The 11,303-nt window shown below is 44.7% G+C and overlaps 1 protein-coding gene across 4 annotated transcripts; it reads right to left on the bottom strand.

Annotated features, from left to right (window-relative positions):
- Positions 1–275: 275 nt before the first annotated feature.
- Positions 276–7,896, bottom strand: CarT (Carcinine transporter). Of its 4 annotated transcripts, none has more exons than XM_011145306.3 (11): positions 7,606–7,896; positions 6,319–6,705; positions 4,681–4,854; positions 3,956–4,059; positions 3,490–3,644; positions 3,123–3,291; positions 2,510–2,758; positions 1,900–2,114; positions 1,475–1,656; positions 1,166–1,344; positions 276–853 (listed from the first exon to the last, which is right to left on the bottom strand). In XM_011145306.3, the coding sequence occupies exons 1-11, from the start codon at positions 7,675–7,677 to the stop codon at positions 646–648; spliced, it is 2,094 nt and encodes a 697-aa protein (XP_011143608.1). In that variant the 5' UTR covers positions 7,678–7,896; the 3' UTR covers positions 276–645. The 4 variants fall into 4 exon arrangements, with proteins under 4 accessions (XP_011143608.1, XP_025163436.1, XP_025163442.1 ...); XM_011145307.3 differs by having other exon boundaries at positions 646–853; positions 6,484–6,705; XM_025307651.1 differs by lacking the exon at positions 6,319–6,705.
- Between the last annotated feature and the right edge of the window lie 3,407 nt (positions 7,897–11,303).

Raw genomic sequence — 11,303 nt, forward strand, 5'->3', positions numbered from 1 at the left:
TCTCTCTCTCTCTCTCTCTCTCTCTCTCTCTCTCTCTCTCTCTCTCTCTCTCTCTCTCTCTCTCTCTCTCTCGCGCCTGCTTCTGCCGTTCGTTCGTTTCATTCGTTTGACTTTTCGGGAAATCTCACCGTGCGGGGGACAAAGAGATGACGTGTTTGTTATTTGATCGTGGGAGTTGTCGTCTCCTTGATGCGTAATTCGGCCAGTTCCAATCGATACCGCTAATTTATTTCTCACGCTGCAGCGACGGAAATTTGTTCAACTTTTCTGCACAGATTCTGTTAACGTGCTCGTTATCGAGGATAACGAAGGTTTATTGATCAATGCGGTACAGATATCATGACACAAGTAAGCTGATATATCTCCTCATCAGACATTTGTTTTCTTTTTTATTAAAATAGAATTTATTTAATAGAATTATTTTTTTATACTTATGTACATGTATATAAATACATCGTTAAATACAAACTTGAAACAGCGAAATAGAATTTCCTCACCTCGACCGTTTTCCGGATTTTTTTCCACGTAAAGAAGTGGAATGGAATCAATCGACATATACTTAACAGATATACAAACTATCCAAGTTAAAAACGAAAAAGAAGATACATTGGACCTTATTTTGCTTGAAATATGAAGCGATTCACGTTAAAACCAATATGTCATCTTCATGGTTCCGTCGGAATCGCGTTGCGTATCCATCACGCTGGACTGACGAATCAAACGGCGAACGCTCGCCGTGCTCGGCCGTTGTTGTTCCTCTAAAATAGACGAAGCAAGCGGCATTTCAGGCACTTCGTGCATCTCAACGGTTTCTCGTGCCGATAGATCCTCGTACGACGCAATCGACGAAGGTCTAGAAATCAGAAATTATGATGAGACAAAAAAACTATACGAGAAGAGACGAGGTCAAAGCCTCGCGGCGAGAAAATTAAATCATGCAGCGGCCTTTGCGACTGAAATGTGACTGACAAACGACATCTTCTTCTTCTCACAAGTTTACATCTCAATATCACATCGCATGTTTACAAAATTTATGTGTCTTTTTCCTCCAGAAGAAAATATCGTTTCACGCGCTGAGTGCTTCGATAGACGATAGACGGAGAAGTCATCTTCTAGAGTACTGTAAGCGCGCAGAAATCTCATTCGATTTCTCGCTAATGCGTACTTTGTGGGAATGCAACGAATGCAATCGGCGCACGTCCAATCCTTGCCGAACAATTCTCCTTCCTCCACTGTCTGCGGCAGACGGTGGTGCAATGTTTCCGGTAACCGCAGGCCAGACAAGCCCCCAATTACTGAGACCATGCCTAAGATGACCAGAGGCAAGACAAGATTATCTTTTCCCTGGAAATCGGGTTAATGATTAGCTTGGAGCAGATTGCTCGCAACGCGATGTTTTCTTAATGGAAAAGGTAAATCGCAGTGATGGGGCGCATTGTTCCAGCAGCATTCCGGCATATCGACTTAGACTTACGAGATACGTCACGAAGGGTATGATGATGAGTCCGAGGCCGCTGATGTACGCAGAGAAGCCAATGGCAATCCCGCGCAACTGAGTGGGGTAAAGTTCCCCGGCGAAGGGATAAATAATTAGAAAAGACGCCGATATCGCCGACTTGGACACGAGGAACAGTATCAGAGTCTCCAGCACGGCATCTTGAATGAAGAAAGATGGAATGATACTCGCTTTAACAGAGAATTGCGGCTCAATTGTGTAGCGTGCGTCGCAATGATATCACTTTTCTCAGACACGCGGCGGCGACTGTCTTCGACACTAAGTGACTCTCCCGTTTCCGTCGGATGCCGAGGGCGCCGGTGCATTATATAATTAACTAATTATATCGTTCCGCTGTCGCTATAATTAATCGAGTCATTAACTAATCGGCCAATGGTGCGTACCGGACGAAAGCAACACCGTAGCGATGCACGACACTCCAGCCACCACCATGCACAAGCAAAGCGGCCACCGGCGGCCCCATCGATCCATTACAACCCAACACGCCATGTAACTGGGGATCTCGGCGAGGGAAGAGAACAGGAAGCTCAGATGTTCCTCGTTCCCCAGAGCCGGCCCGTAATAGGAAAGGCCGACATACACCATGTTGTTGGCGAACCTAGTCGCAATAGAAACAAGATGCATCATCGCGCTGGGCACCACCCATTAATAAATCCGTAAAACTCTATCGCTCTATCTGAATCAATTATATCATCGGAATCTGAATTATTCCCTCAGTCTGAACTGTTTCTTTTATCTACGATTTACTCTGATCAAATATAATCGCGACAGATGTCGCGAAACGGTTAATCCTAAGTGTCAACACAGATCAGTAGATAAATCAATGACGGAAACGTTCGACACGATAAAAAAGTAAGTAATGTGTCGATAACAAGAGCAGATAAGAATATGCGTGTAAAGAAGAGCATCGACGTAACGTAATGTGTGCAAAGCTGTCACGTTCTTAGGCAAATATTAAGTGAAGATTAATGTATGTACTTCTCTCTGTCTCACCAGTTTAAAGTAATAAGGCACGTTTTAAGGCGCATGTTCGGCGTTCTAAATAGCGAGAGAACACCGGGACCAGCTCGTAATCTCTCTTCCTCGCTCTTTGATCTCGACATCGTCATGCGCTGACGGAGCTTCTGCGTGAATGACAACGGAAGTTCTTTACCATTCACTCGCGCCAAAGTTTCAAGAATATCGTTAGCCTCGCCGAGGCGACCCTTCGCCAGCAACCATCGCGGTGATTCCGGCAAGAACCTGAAACGACCTCTGATTCTGAAGAAAAGATCTAAACTTTTTTATCAAGTGATTTTTCTAGGCATTTATGGATATTTGAGACGTTTGCACGAGAGGAAAAAATTATACGTCGAGAACATTTATAAAAATTCTTTAAAGATTTTCGTCGCAACTGAACCATAATCGTGACGAGTGATTATTATTATAACAAGTCAATAATTATTATAATCAACCAATTAGTGACAAAAATGCAACTGAATCTTCTGAACAATTTCTAGGAAATTAATTAATGCTAAAACATCGATATGATTACAATGTAATGTCACGTCATTAATGGACTTGCTTTTCAATGAATGAATTTTTTATGTGAATTTTATTCGCTCACCACCAGTAGAGAAAATAAATCAGGAAAGGTGCACTCGTAGTTACGGCGAGTGATCGCCAATCGCGAATCAGATAAGTAACGCCTGCTAACATGCAAAGACCCATTGTGTAGAAAGTACAAGTCATGACCGTTACGAATGAACGATAATTTGGTCCGACTAGTTCCAAAGCTGCCAAAATGAAATTTTTTCATTAGATTATTATTATTACACTTGAGATTGTTATTACTAGATCATTCAAGTTTCCAGCGTGTTATTTGGCGTCAAAGCAAAAAATTATGATAAAATATATACATATATCACACGAATAACGTCTGCAAGCAACTAGTTTCTTTCAACAGAAAAATTAAAATTCAATCATGTGCTCACAGATAATGAATGGTATTTGATAAATAGCCGGTATCGTTAAGCCGACGATAACACGTGTAGCAGCCCAAGTCCAAAAGTTATTTGATATCGATGTTAAAAATCCTCCAGTTATTAAGGTCGCCAAACACGTAAAAAAGGACAATCTTCTCCCAATTCTGTCAAGCAGAACAGTTCTATGTAGATAAGATATTAAAATGAACTAGGATATGAAAAATGTAATTTACAGTAAAGAAAGAGAAAAAAGAGAGAGAGAGAGCGAGAGAGAGAGAGAGAGAGAGAGAGAGAGAGAGATGTTACGTGAATAAAAGAATTTTACTCAAGAGAAAAGGAAGAAAAATTAATATATGTTCCAATTAATGAAAAACGATGTGAAACAAGCTTTATATGGACGTTGAACAACTAAAGCTAAGATAGAAAGTGATTAGAGCTGAATCTTTGAAACGCTCGCACCGATTTTCTAATTTACCTGTCATTTAGTGTACCGAACAAATACACTCCTATGGGGCCTCCTGTATTAAGAGCCACCAAACCGATCGTCGGATAAATCGCCCGACCGCACACAAGATCAAACTGCAACACATTCAAATCTTTAGTGAAGTGAAGAGGCAGCGCATGCCTAAGAATCGAGACGTTTAGTGCCTTCTACAAATTTGCCTTCGCGCAAACGCTTAATAATAAAAGCATGCACGAAAAAAAATCAAAATCTTTTCGAAATATAACAGAACGTCTCGCAAAAATCTTCCACGTATGCTCTAACATTTCTAAGTAAAGATATATCTGTAAAAGAATTATACGTATATTTATACCTACAGAGATCAAATATACGCTTGCTATTGTAATTGCTTTGAATTTTCTCCACTGATCTCATCCATTTAATGACGCAATTGTTACGTACGCATATTTATCGCTTGATAAAGGAGCTTCAACAAAGAATTAATAAGGAATTTAGATATCTCTTCACGCGAATTAAAGTAAAAATTACTCAGCAAAGCGCAAATGGCACCGCTGCTAAACACCGGAGAGAAATGCAAGAGCTGGATGAGAAGTTGACTGTTATCCGACTTCTCTCCGTATATCCATACGGATCAATCGATTACTCGCAGCAATGGTAATCTAATCGACGGCTTACGGAATCAAGCATGGTCGATGACATTGATGCTGTGTACTTTATTATTAGGACACATAACGTACGTCGATGACGATGGACGATATGACCTCGGAGGTCTCGTACTCCCAGCCATGGTCGCAGGGCACGATGGACCACGACGCGTTGGGCGCGGACGGGTACGTCGTTACGACGGAGTGGTTCTCCGTCGTCCAGTCGACATCATATCGCGTGCACTGGCTGTACGTCTCGTTGTCATCCTGCATGTCACATCACATCTTTTAGTCCTGGCGCGAAACATGGCATGAATAATGCATTAGCCTCGGGCTCGCGCTAAAGGCGGGCTCGATTTTACAAGAGGGATGCGAGAGTCGAGCGGGCGTTTTCGAGTCGAAACCCGAAATAATGAATTCCGCTCGGGTTCTGAAAGTTTTCGCGATACTTCACGCATATAACGTTACTTTCGCACTGTTCACAAGTTTGTTTACCAACGATCTCGCATTACTCGCGCTGGTTAGCATATTCCTAGGTGTTAATGAAACGGCTACAAGTGACTGAAAATTTGCAAGTAAATCTGCGCGCTTGGCCTCTGATAACACTGTCCGATATGTTTCGAGCTTTTTTCTTTGTCCGGCGAGTTGAAACAGTGTCATTCCCAATATACTTTGGCCGCTAAACACGAATCCATATAAACCAAGTGCAGTTACCACGTTACAACGTCGAAAGAAATTGTGCAAAATGGGCGAAAATTTTCCGCTCCCGCTCGGCTAAAGTCTCCTTTTTAGTCGAGACTTGAATTAAAATTTACAGCTTCACTCCGTGAAATATAGCCGAGACTGAACCAGGTTTTTTTCTTTTCGTGAACTTTTAAAATTACATTCGATAGTACTCGTCGAGTTACGTACGGTGATACCACCCCCGAATTTTTCCCTTCACCGGAAGAGCCTGAAAATAAATATATCCCTTTAGAAATGATAGAAGATCAATCTTTTTCGATCTCTCCCAAGCACTCTTCCGCGAAAGCGTGATAAAAGAATTTCGAAAGGAATAAGAAATAAAGGGAATAACATGCTTGAGCGTACATCATTCCTTTTCATCTCTTATTCTTCTCTGAAAACGACAAATTATTATGTGACGTCTCAGATAATCGTATTAATATCCTAACAATTGCGATTTTATCTTTTGTCTACTGAGAAAGGAAATATTATATAGGTAACCAAACCTGCAGAAGCAGACATCGAGCGGTAAATTTCATGGGCAATTTTTTAAGAGAAAAAATACAACAGGTAGTGCGCTAGTAAAGTATGAAGACAGATCGATGACAGCAGGAACCGAACAAAATCTGTCGTTTCCTATCGAAATAATCAATAATTATTGAAATGTATTTTCATTCTCGAGTGGAACACAGTGCAGAAATTCTGTTCGGTTTTTGCCTCCCAATCTACCGTCAAGTTGCGTCAGCAGCCTTTGTCGACAGAACACGGGCTTAATGCGGAATCGCTACGGATCTACGATTTTATTTATATTTTGCGACTCAGTCTCGCCGGGTATCTACATCTTTCGGAAAAACTCCAATACTCGAAATCGCGCTCGACGCTGTCGAGCCAAAAATGTGGGAGTGCTCTTTGAATGCGACAGATATGGCAGTTTCCGCTGCTCGGAGATACGAGAGGAGCGAAGGGTGATGCAGCATGAAATTCACAAACAAGGAAAATGACACGTACATTTAGCGCTAATACAGTGTGACAGAGCAGGTACGTTGATACGGCGTGTCGAGGCCGCAAATGAGGAAGCGGCGAGGCAACGTATAACCGGTAGGTGCATCTCAAGGTCGTACGAGCGGTGCCGTATCTACGAAAGCTCCTGGTCGCCGTCGACGACCGGCGCACCTGAATCGCAGGAATGGCGAGCCGCCTTCTGCGAGCGGCGTCCAAGTCTTCCAGGCCCGGCACTTTGCACCAGTGCGGCGGGGTGTCTGCCATGAACAGCTGATTGAAGGCGCAAAAGCCGCAAGGCAGGCACGCCGGCAGACAAACCAGCCAGAGCAGCTGCTTCTGGTAACGACCGAATTCGCCGACGACCGACCAGAGATCGTCCAGATCGAAAGCACCCTGCGAGAGACATTCCGCGCGTAACTGACCATCCTCGCGCGTAACAAGTGGTTCCAAACCATCGACAATGCCGTGTTTGCGCATTGTTATCTTGCGCGCGCGCGCTCTCGGCCGAACTTCCGACTTGATTTATTTTTTTGAATATCGTTATCTTTTCTTCTTCATGGAAGATAGCGGTAGGCCGCACGTTAGCGCGATAACAAGAATTATTCAATTCTAGAGGGATAACGAGAATTACTCTTGACTCTAGAGCGAAACATGGGAGCGTTTCAGCTCTTACAAATTAATGACTCGAGACATGAAAATGCAACGACAACGAAAATGTTTTGCATACTTTATCATAATTTCTTTAGTTTTATTTTTCGTACCGTCGGGGAAACGAAACTTTCTTCCTTCCTTTCCTTTTAAACGTTACGCCGGTTAAGCAGCTTTGAACGTTGCCAAAGTAAATAAAATTACGATAGGAGATCATAATTCGAGATCTTTGTCCCTCTGTTGGAAGTTCGAACACATGTCTCGCATTCGCAAGCTCAAGGCTGCCGCGCGCGTGTAGCTCGAAGTGATGAAATGACTTCGTCTTCGAGAAGACGACTTCGAAGAAAGCGACTTCGTCGCTGATTGTCATTTACTATATTACGGAGATTACAGCTAAGCTCCGCCGCTCTCTTAATTGTTATGTTTCTGATCACAACGTGACAATATTATTAATTAGAATTAACGGTTCCAATGAAGGGTGCAATTTTTTGTGTTGACGACAATGTAATCGATATGTAAGGGGAAAGTTGACGCGAGGCCCGACGTTAATTACGCTTTTACGTAAACTCCGATTCGTCATCGGGGATGAAAGAAGCAGAAAGTGAAATGGCATTAGGCGGAAGCGGCTTGTGCGATAATACTCACGTCATCCTTCGCGACCTTACGGTCTGCCGCGTGATTTGGCTGCGTCGAGTCATTATCATCTTGCCGCTCCATTTCGTGAACTTCGGCCTCGTCTCACGATATCGAAAGCCCCGATGATACCCTACAAAGGCGTCGTCACGTGACGTGCATTAGCCTCTCCACCCAATGGACGACGATTCGACCGATGCAACGCGCATCTTCTTGCCGGTGTTCTCTTCACGGTGAAAACGCGAGAACGATTTTTCTCTCTCTCTCTCTCTCTCTCTCTTTTCCTCCCTCCCTCTCTCTCTCTCTCTCTCTCTCTCCCTCTCCCTCTGCAACTCTGTGTCTCTTTTTCTCTTCCTCTCTCTCTCTCTCTCTCTCTCTCTCTCTCTCTCTCTCTCTCTCTCTCTCTCTCTCTCTCTCTCTCTCTCTCTCTCTCCCTCGTGGGTTTTCAAGGCGCACCACCATGCACCCTTAACGATTTCGGCGTCGACGGCGATTCGTCGCGCTGCGACTTCTACTAACAGGACGGGCCCAAAATAACAAGGACACCAGTGAGTTTGAATATTCTTCCAATCGCCGAGTTCGGTGTATGATATTTTTTGCGCGATACCGGAAATTACACACTTGCCGAGACTTGTCGAAAATAAGTACACGCGAGTATCTCTTCGCCCGCTACGCGATGTTTACCGACCGGAAGATTTACGAGCGGACAAATGTGCATTGATTCGACGCGGGGAACGTCGACGAGGATTCATGATCGAGATGAAGGGAATGAGGGACTGCGAGAATGATGAAATTGCGAATCGTGTCGATCGTGTGCGCTTGGGGACGAAGTGTCGAGTGCCGAGCGTAATTGAACTAAAGCAGATCTCGTTAAGCGTCTCTCAATCAACGAAACTGCGATTCTCGCGACTTGACACGAACAATGACAACTCTCGGGGTCGCGTCTCTCCTTCGTTATTCACGCGCGCGCGCAAGTTCGCACTAAGCGAAAGAACATGCCGGAGGTGCGAGACGGGTGGTTGGTTGGTCTGTGACGCGTGTCGCGCGGGGTGTGCCCTTCTATAATTCAATTGGGTTAAGGATATTTAGAAGAGATTAAGAATAACGCTGACACATGCTGTGTGTTACGCACGCACGACTCTCCCGATACGGCGATCTGATACACCCTTCCTCTCTCCCTCCAGCCCCCCCCCCTCCTGCCGTATCTTCTCCGCCCACCCGGATGAATGCGAAGATTATTTTCGTATGGTTTCAATTGTCCCCATCGCGGTGAAAACTTAATTCCGTTAAAAAAAAGGAAAAAAAGACCCCTCGCAACATCGAAACTTGAGAGTGACAGATTTCCTCACGGGGGCCACGGCGATTGTTATCGGGAAGATATTTTGAAGATGTTGCAAAGTATTTTGAAGTGCACTTTTGAAGTGAGACTTGGGACTATGTTGGGCAAGGTTGGGAGATGAGAATGTTCACATGGCTGCCGGAAAAGAGAGACGCGCATTCTCGCGGACGAAAGTATGGAAACAGATGTAAAACAGATGTTCAAAAACGGGCGGCGATGCAGTGGCAGTGCTTGTACAGTTGAGCGGCGACTGGTAATAATGGCATCACTGCGTGTGTACAGATTTCAAATGGAATTTATTTTCGGGTCATCGTGTTTTTCCTTCGCTTTTCTTTTTGTGAGAAAAGAAAAATCATGAAACAAGAGAACAGGAAGCAATTCGCATTCCGCCGATTGGATCTCATTTCATCCGTCAACGCGCGCTCGCGAACGAGGCGCGAACACGCATTCTCTCTCTCTCTCTCTCTCTCTCTCTCTCTCTCTCTCTCTCTCTCTCTCTATTTTTCTCTCTTTCTTTCTCTCTCTCTCTCTCTCTCTCTCGCATTCGAAGTTCATGTCTTTGAAGAGGATCAAATGAAACGGTGAGAAACAGCAGTCGAAATAACTCGATATTGTATGGCACTGTCGCTTGGCGATTCGTATAATCTTGTTTCTCGCACACATCGGTACAGTCGGCCACATTAATGTCTTAATTGATATGCAATCGAATTGATCCAGCACGGCGCATCGTGATGGACGCGCCGTGCGCGACGATCGAGGACACGCGAGTGTCCCGAGGAAATCGTCCTCGAGGAGGCTTCTTCGCGAGCCCTTTCGACCGATTGGCAATAGCGATTCCTCTTGCCTGAGGAGAGGAGGGGGCTCTAATTTGTGGCCTAATTCTAAATCGAGCGACCATTAATGTGACCAATTATACGCTAGACACACTTCCCGAAGAATCGTCCTCCAGTCATTCCACGATCGCTCTGGCACACACATAAGCGATGTAGCCGAAGTCACATTGTCGTTGTCAATTGTAAACCACCACAGAGAACACAATCCTCGCAAATCACACAACCGACTCGAACCGAACAGGAATAAACGAATTCGCGGTGCACTCACACACCGCGTGAATATGCCGCACCCTCTCCCGTTCAAGTCTAATTAGCTCTCCTCGCGACCGTCGTAAGCGGAACTTGCGATTAAGGAAGCAAGTGAAGGAGAGAGAAGCGTTGTACTCTCGAGAATAAGAAACGGACTCGCACCCTTCGATAAAAAAAAAAAGAGAAAAAGTCTCACGCTCGTAATTGCTCGGCCTTCTGACATTTGGATCCGCGTCAATAAAAGGTCAATCCCATGCAGGAGACTCTTTGGTTTCGGTTCCACCTCTTGGTGGAGTGGTGAGAGCGAGATTTTCGCAGAAGAAGACGGGAAGATGATTTATTCGCACGGATGCAAAGTTTTAGACGAAGAGGATCGGATTTAGATCGTTTCGCGTATAACGTGTATCACTTTCGAAATTATCGATTATGTGCAAAATTTATTCTCGGAGATTCCACTTGGAAGTTCGCGAATCAAAATACCACGGAGGTCACGCGTCTTCTTTCACTTGACTCTTTAATTCGAGAATTTCAGGGTAACTCCCAATTTCCGATGTGAAATTGCGCGCCCGAGTAAAAAAAAAAGGTTCCGCTCGAGATCATCCTTGTTGCGCAGTGTACGCTTAGAAAATGTCGCTGTTTTCCCTTCTTTCTCTTTCTCTCCGCCTCATCGAGATCTGAATCGCGATATTCGAATATCCAACTAGACTAAACTTCACATCGTCGCTCTGTCGTGAAGATGCGCGGTATGTTTGCATCATAATTAACAAGTTACGGCGCGACAGCCGGTCAAACGCGCGTCGTATTAAATCCGACATATTCTCTTCCCTTTTTTTATCCCCGCATAAATTCCCTTGAATATACAAAATAAAATCTCTCCTATGACATCACATTTGTCGAAGTAACTTAATTTCCCTCCCGTTTTGGTGTTCCTTTCATTCTCTTTGCTCAATATACGATCGATCCGTCGAGACGACGGACGTCCGCGAGAGACGCGGGCGAATTTGGCGCATTTCCCTTAGCTCGACACCGATCGCAGTTGCAAACAGGACATCGAGTTGAGCAAGTGTCGATGATTAACGTCCCCGAACGGCGAGGGACACCGAGAGCGCGCGTCGATTCGATCGCGATTCCGGGCGACGACGCGCGTCGCGAGTGTAGGCCGTGATTTTTTTTTTTTTTTTTTTTTTCGTCGCGCTCGTGATCCGGCGAGGAAGTAGTCGCTTTATTATCGCGACAAAAAGGGGGGGGCTTATTCTACAGAGATCGGCGGATCGAGTGCCAGGAGGTAG

This window comes from Harpegnathos saltator, unplaced genomic scaffold (genome assembly GCF_003227715.2).
Source record: "Harpegnathos saltator strain DR-91 unplaced genomic scaffold, Hsal_v8.6 scaffold128, whole genome shotgun sequence".
Taxonomy (NCBI): Eukaryota; Metazoa; Arthropoda; class Insecta; order Hymenoptera; family Formicidae; genus Harpegnathos; species Harpegnathos saltator.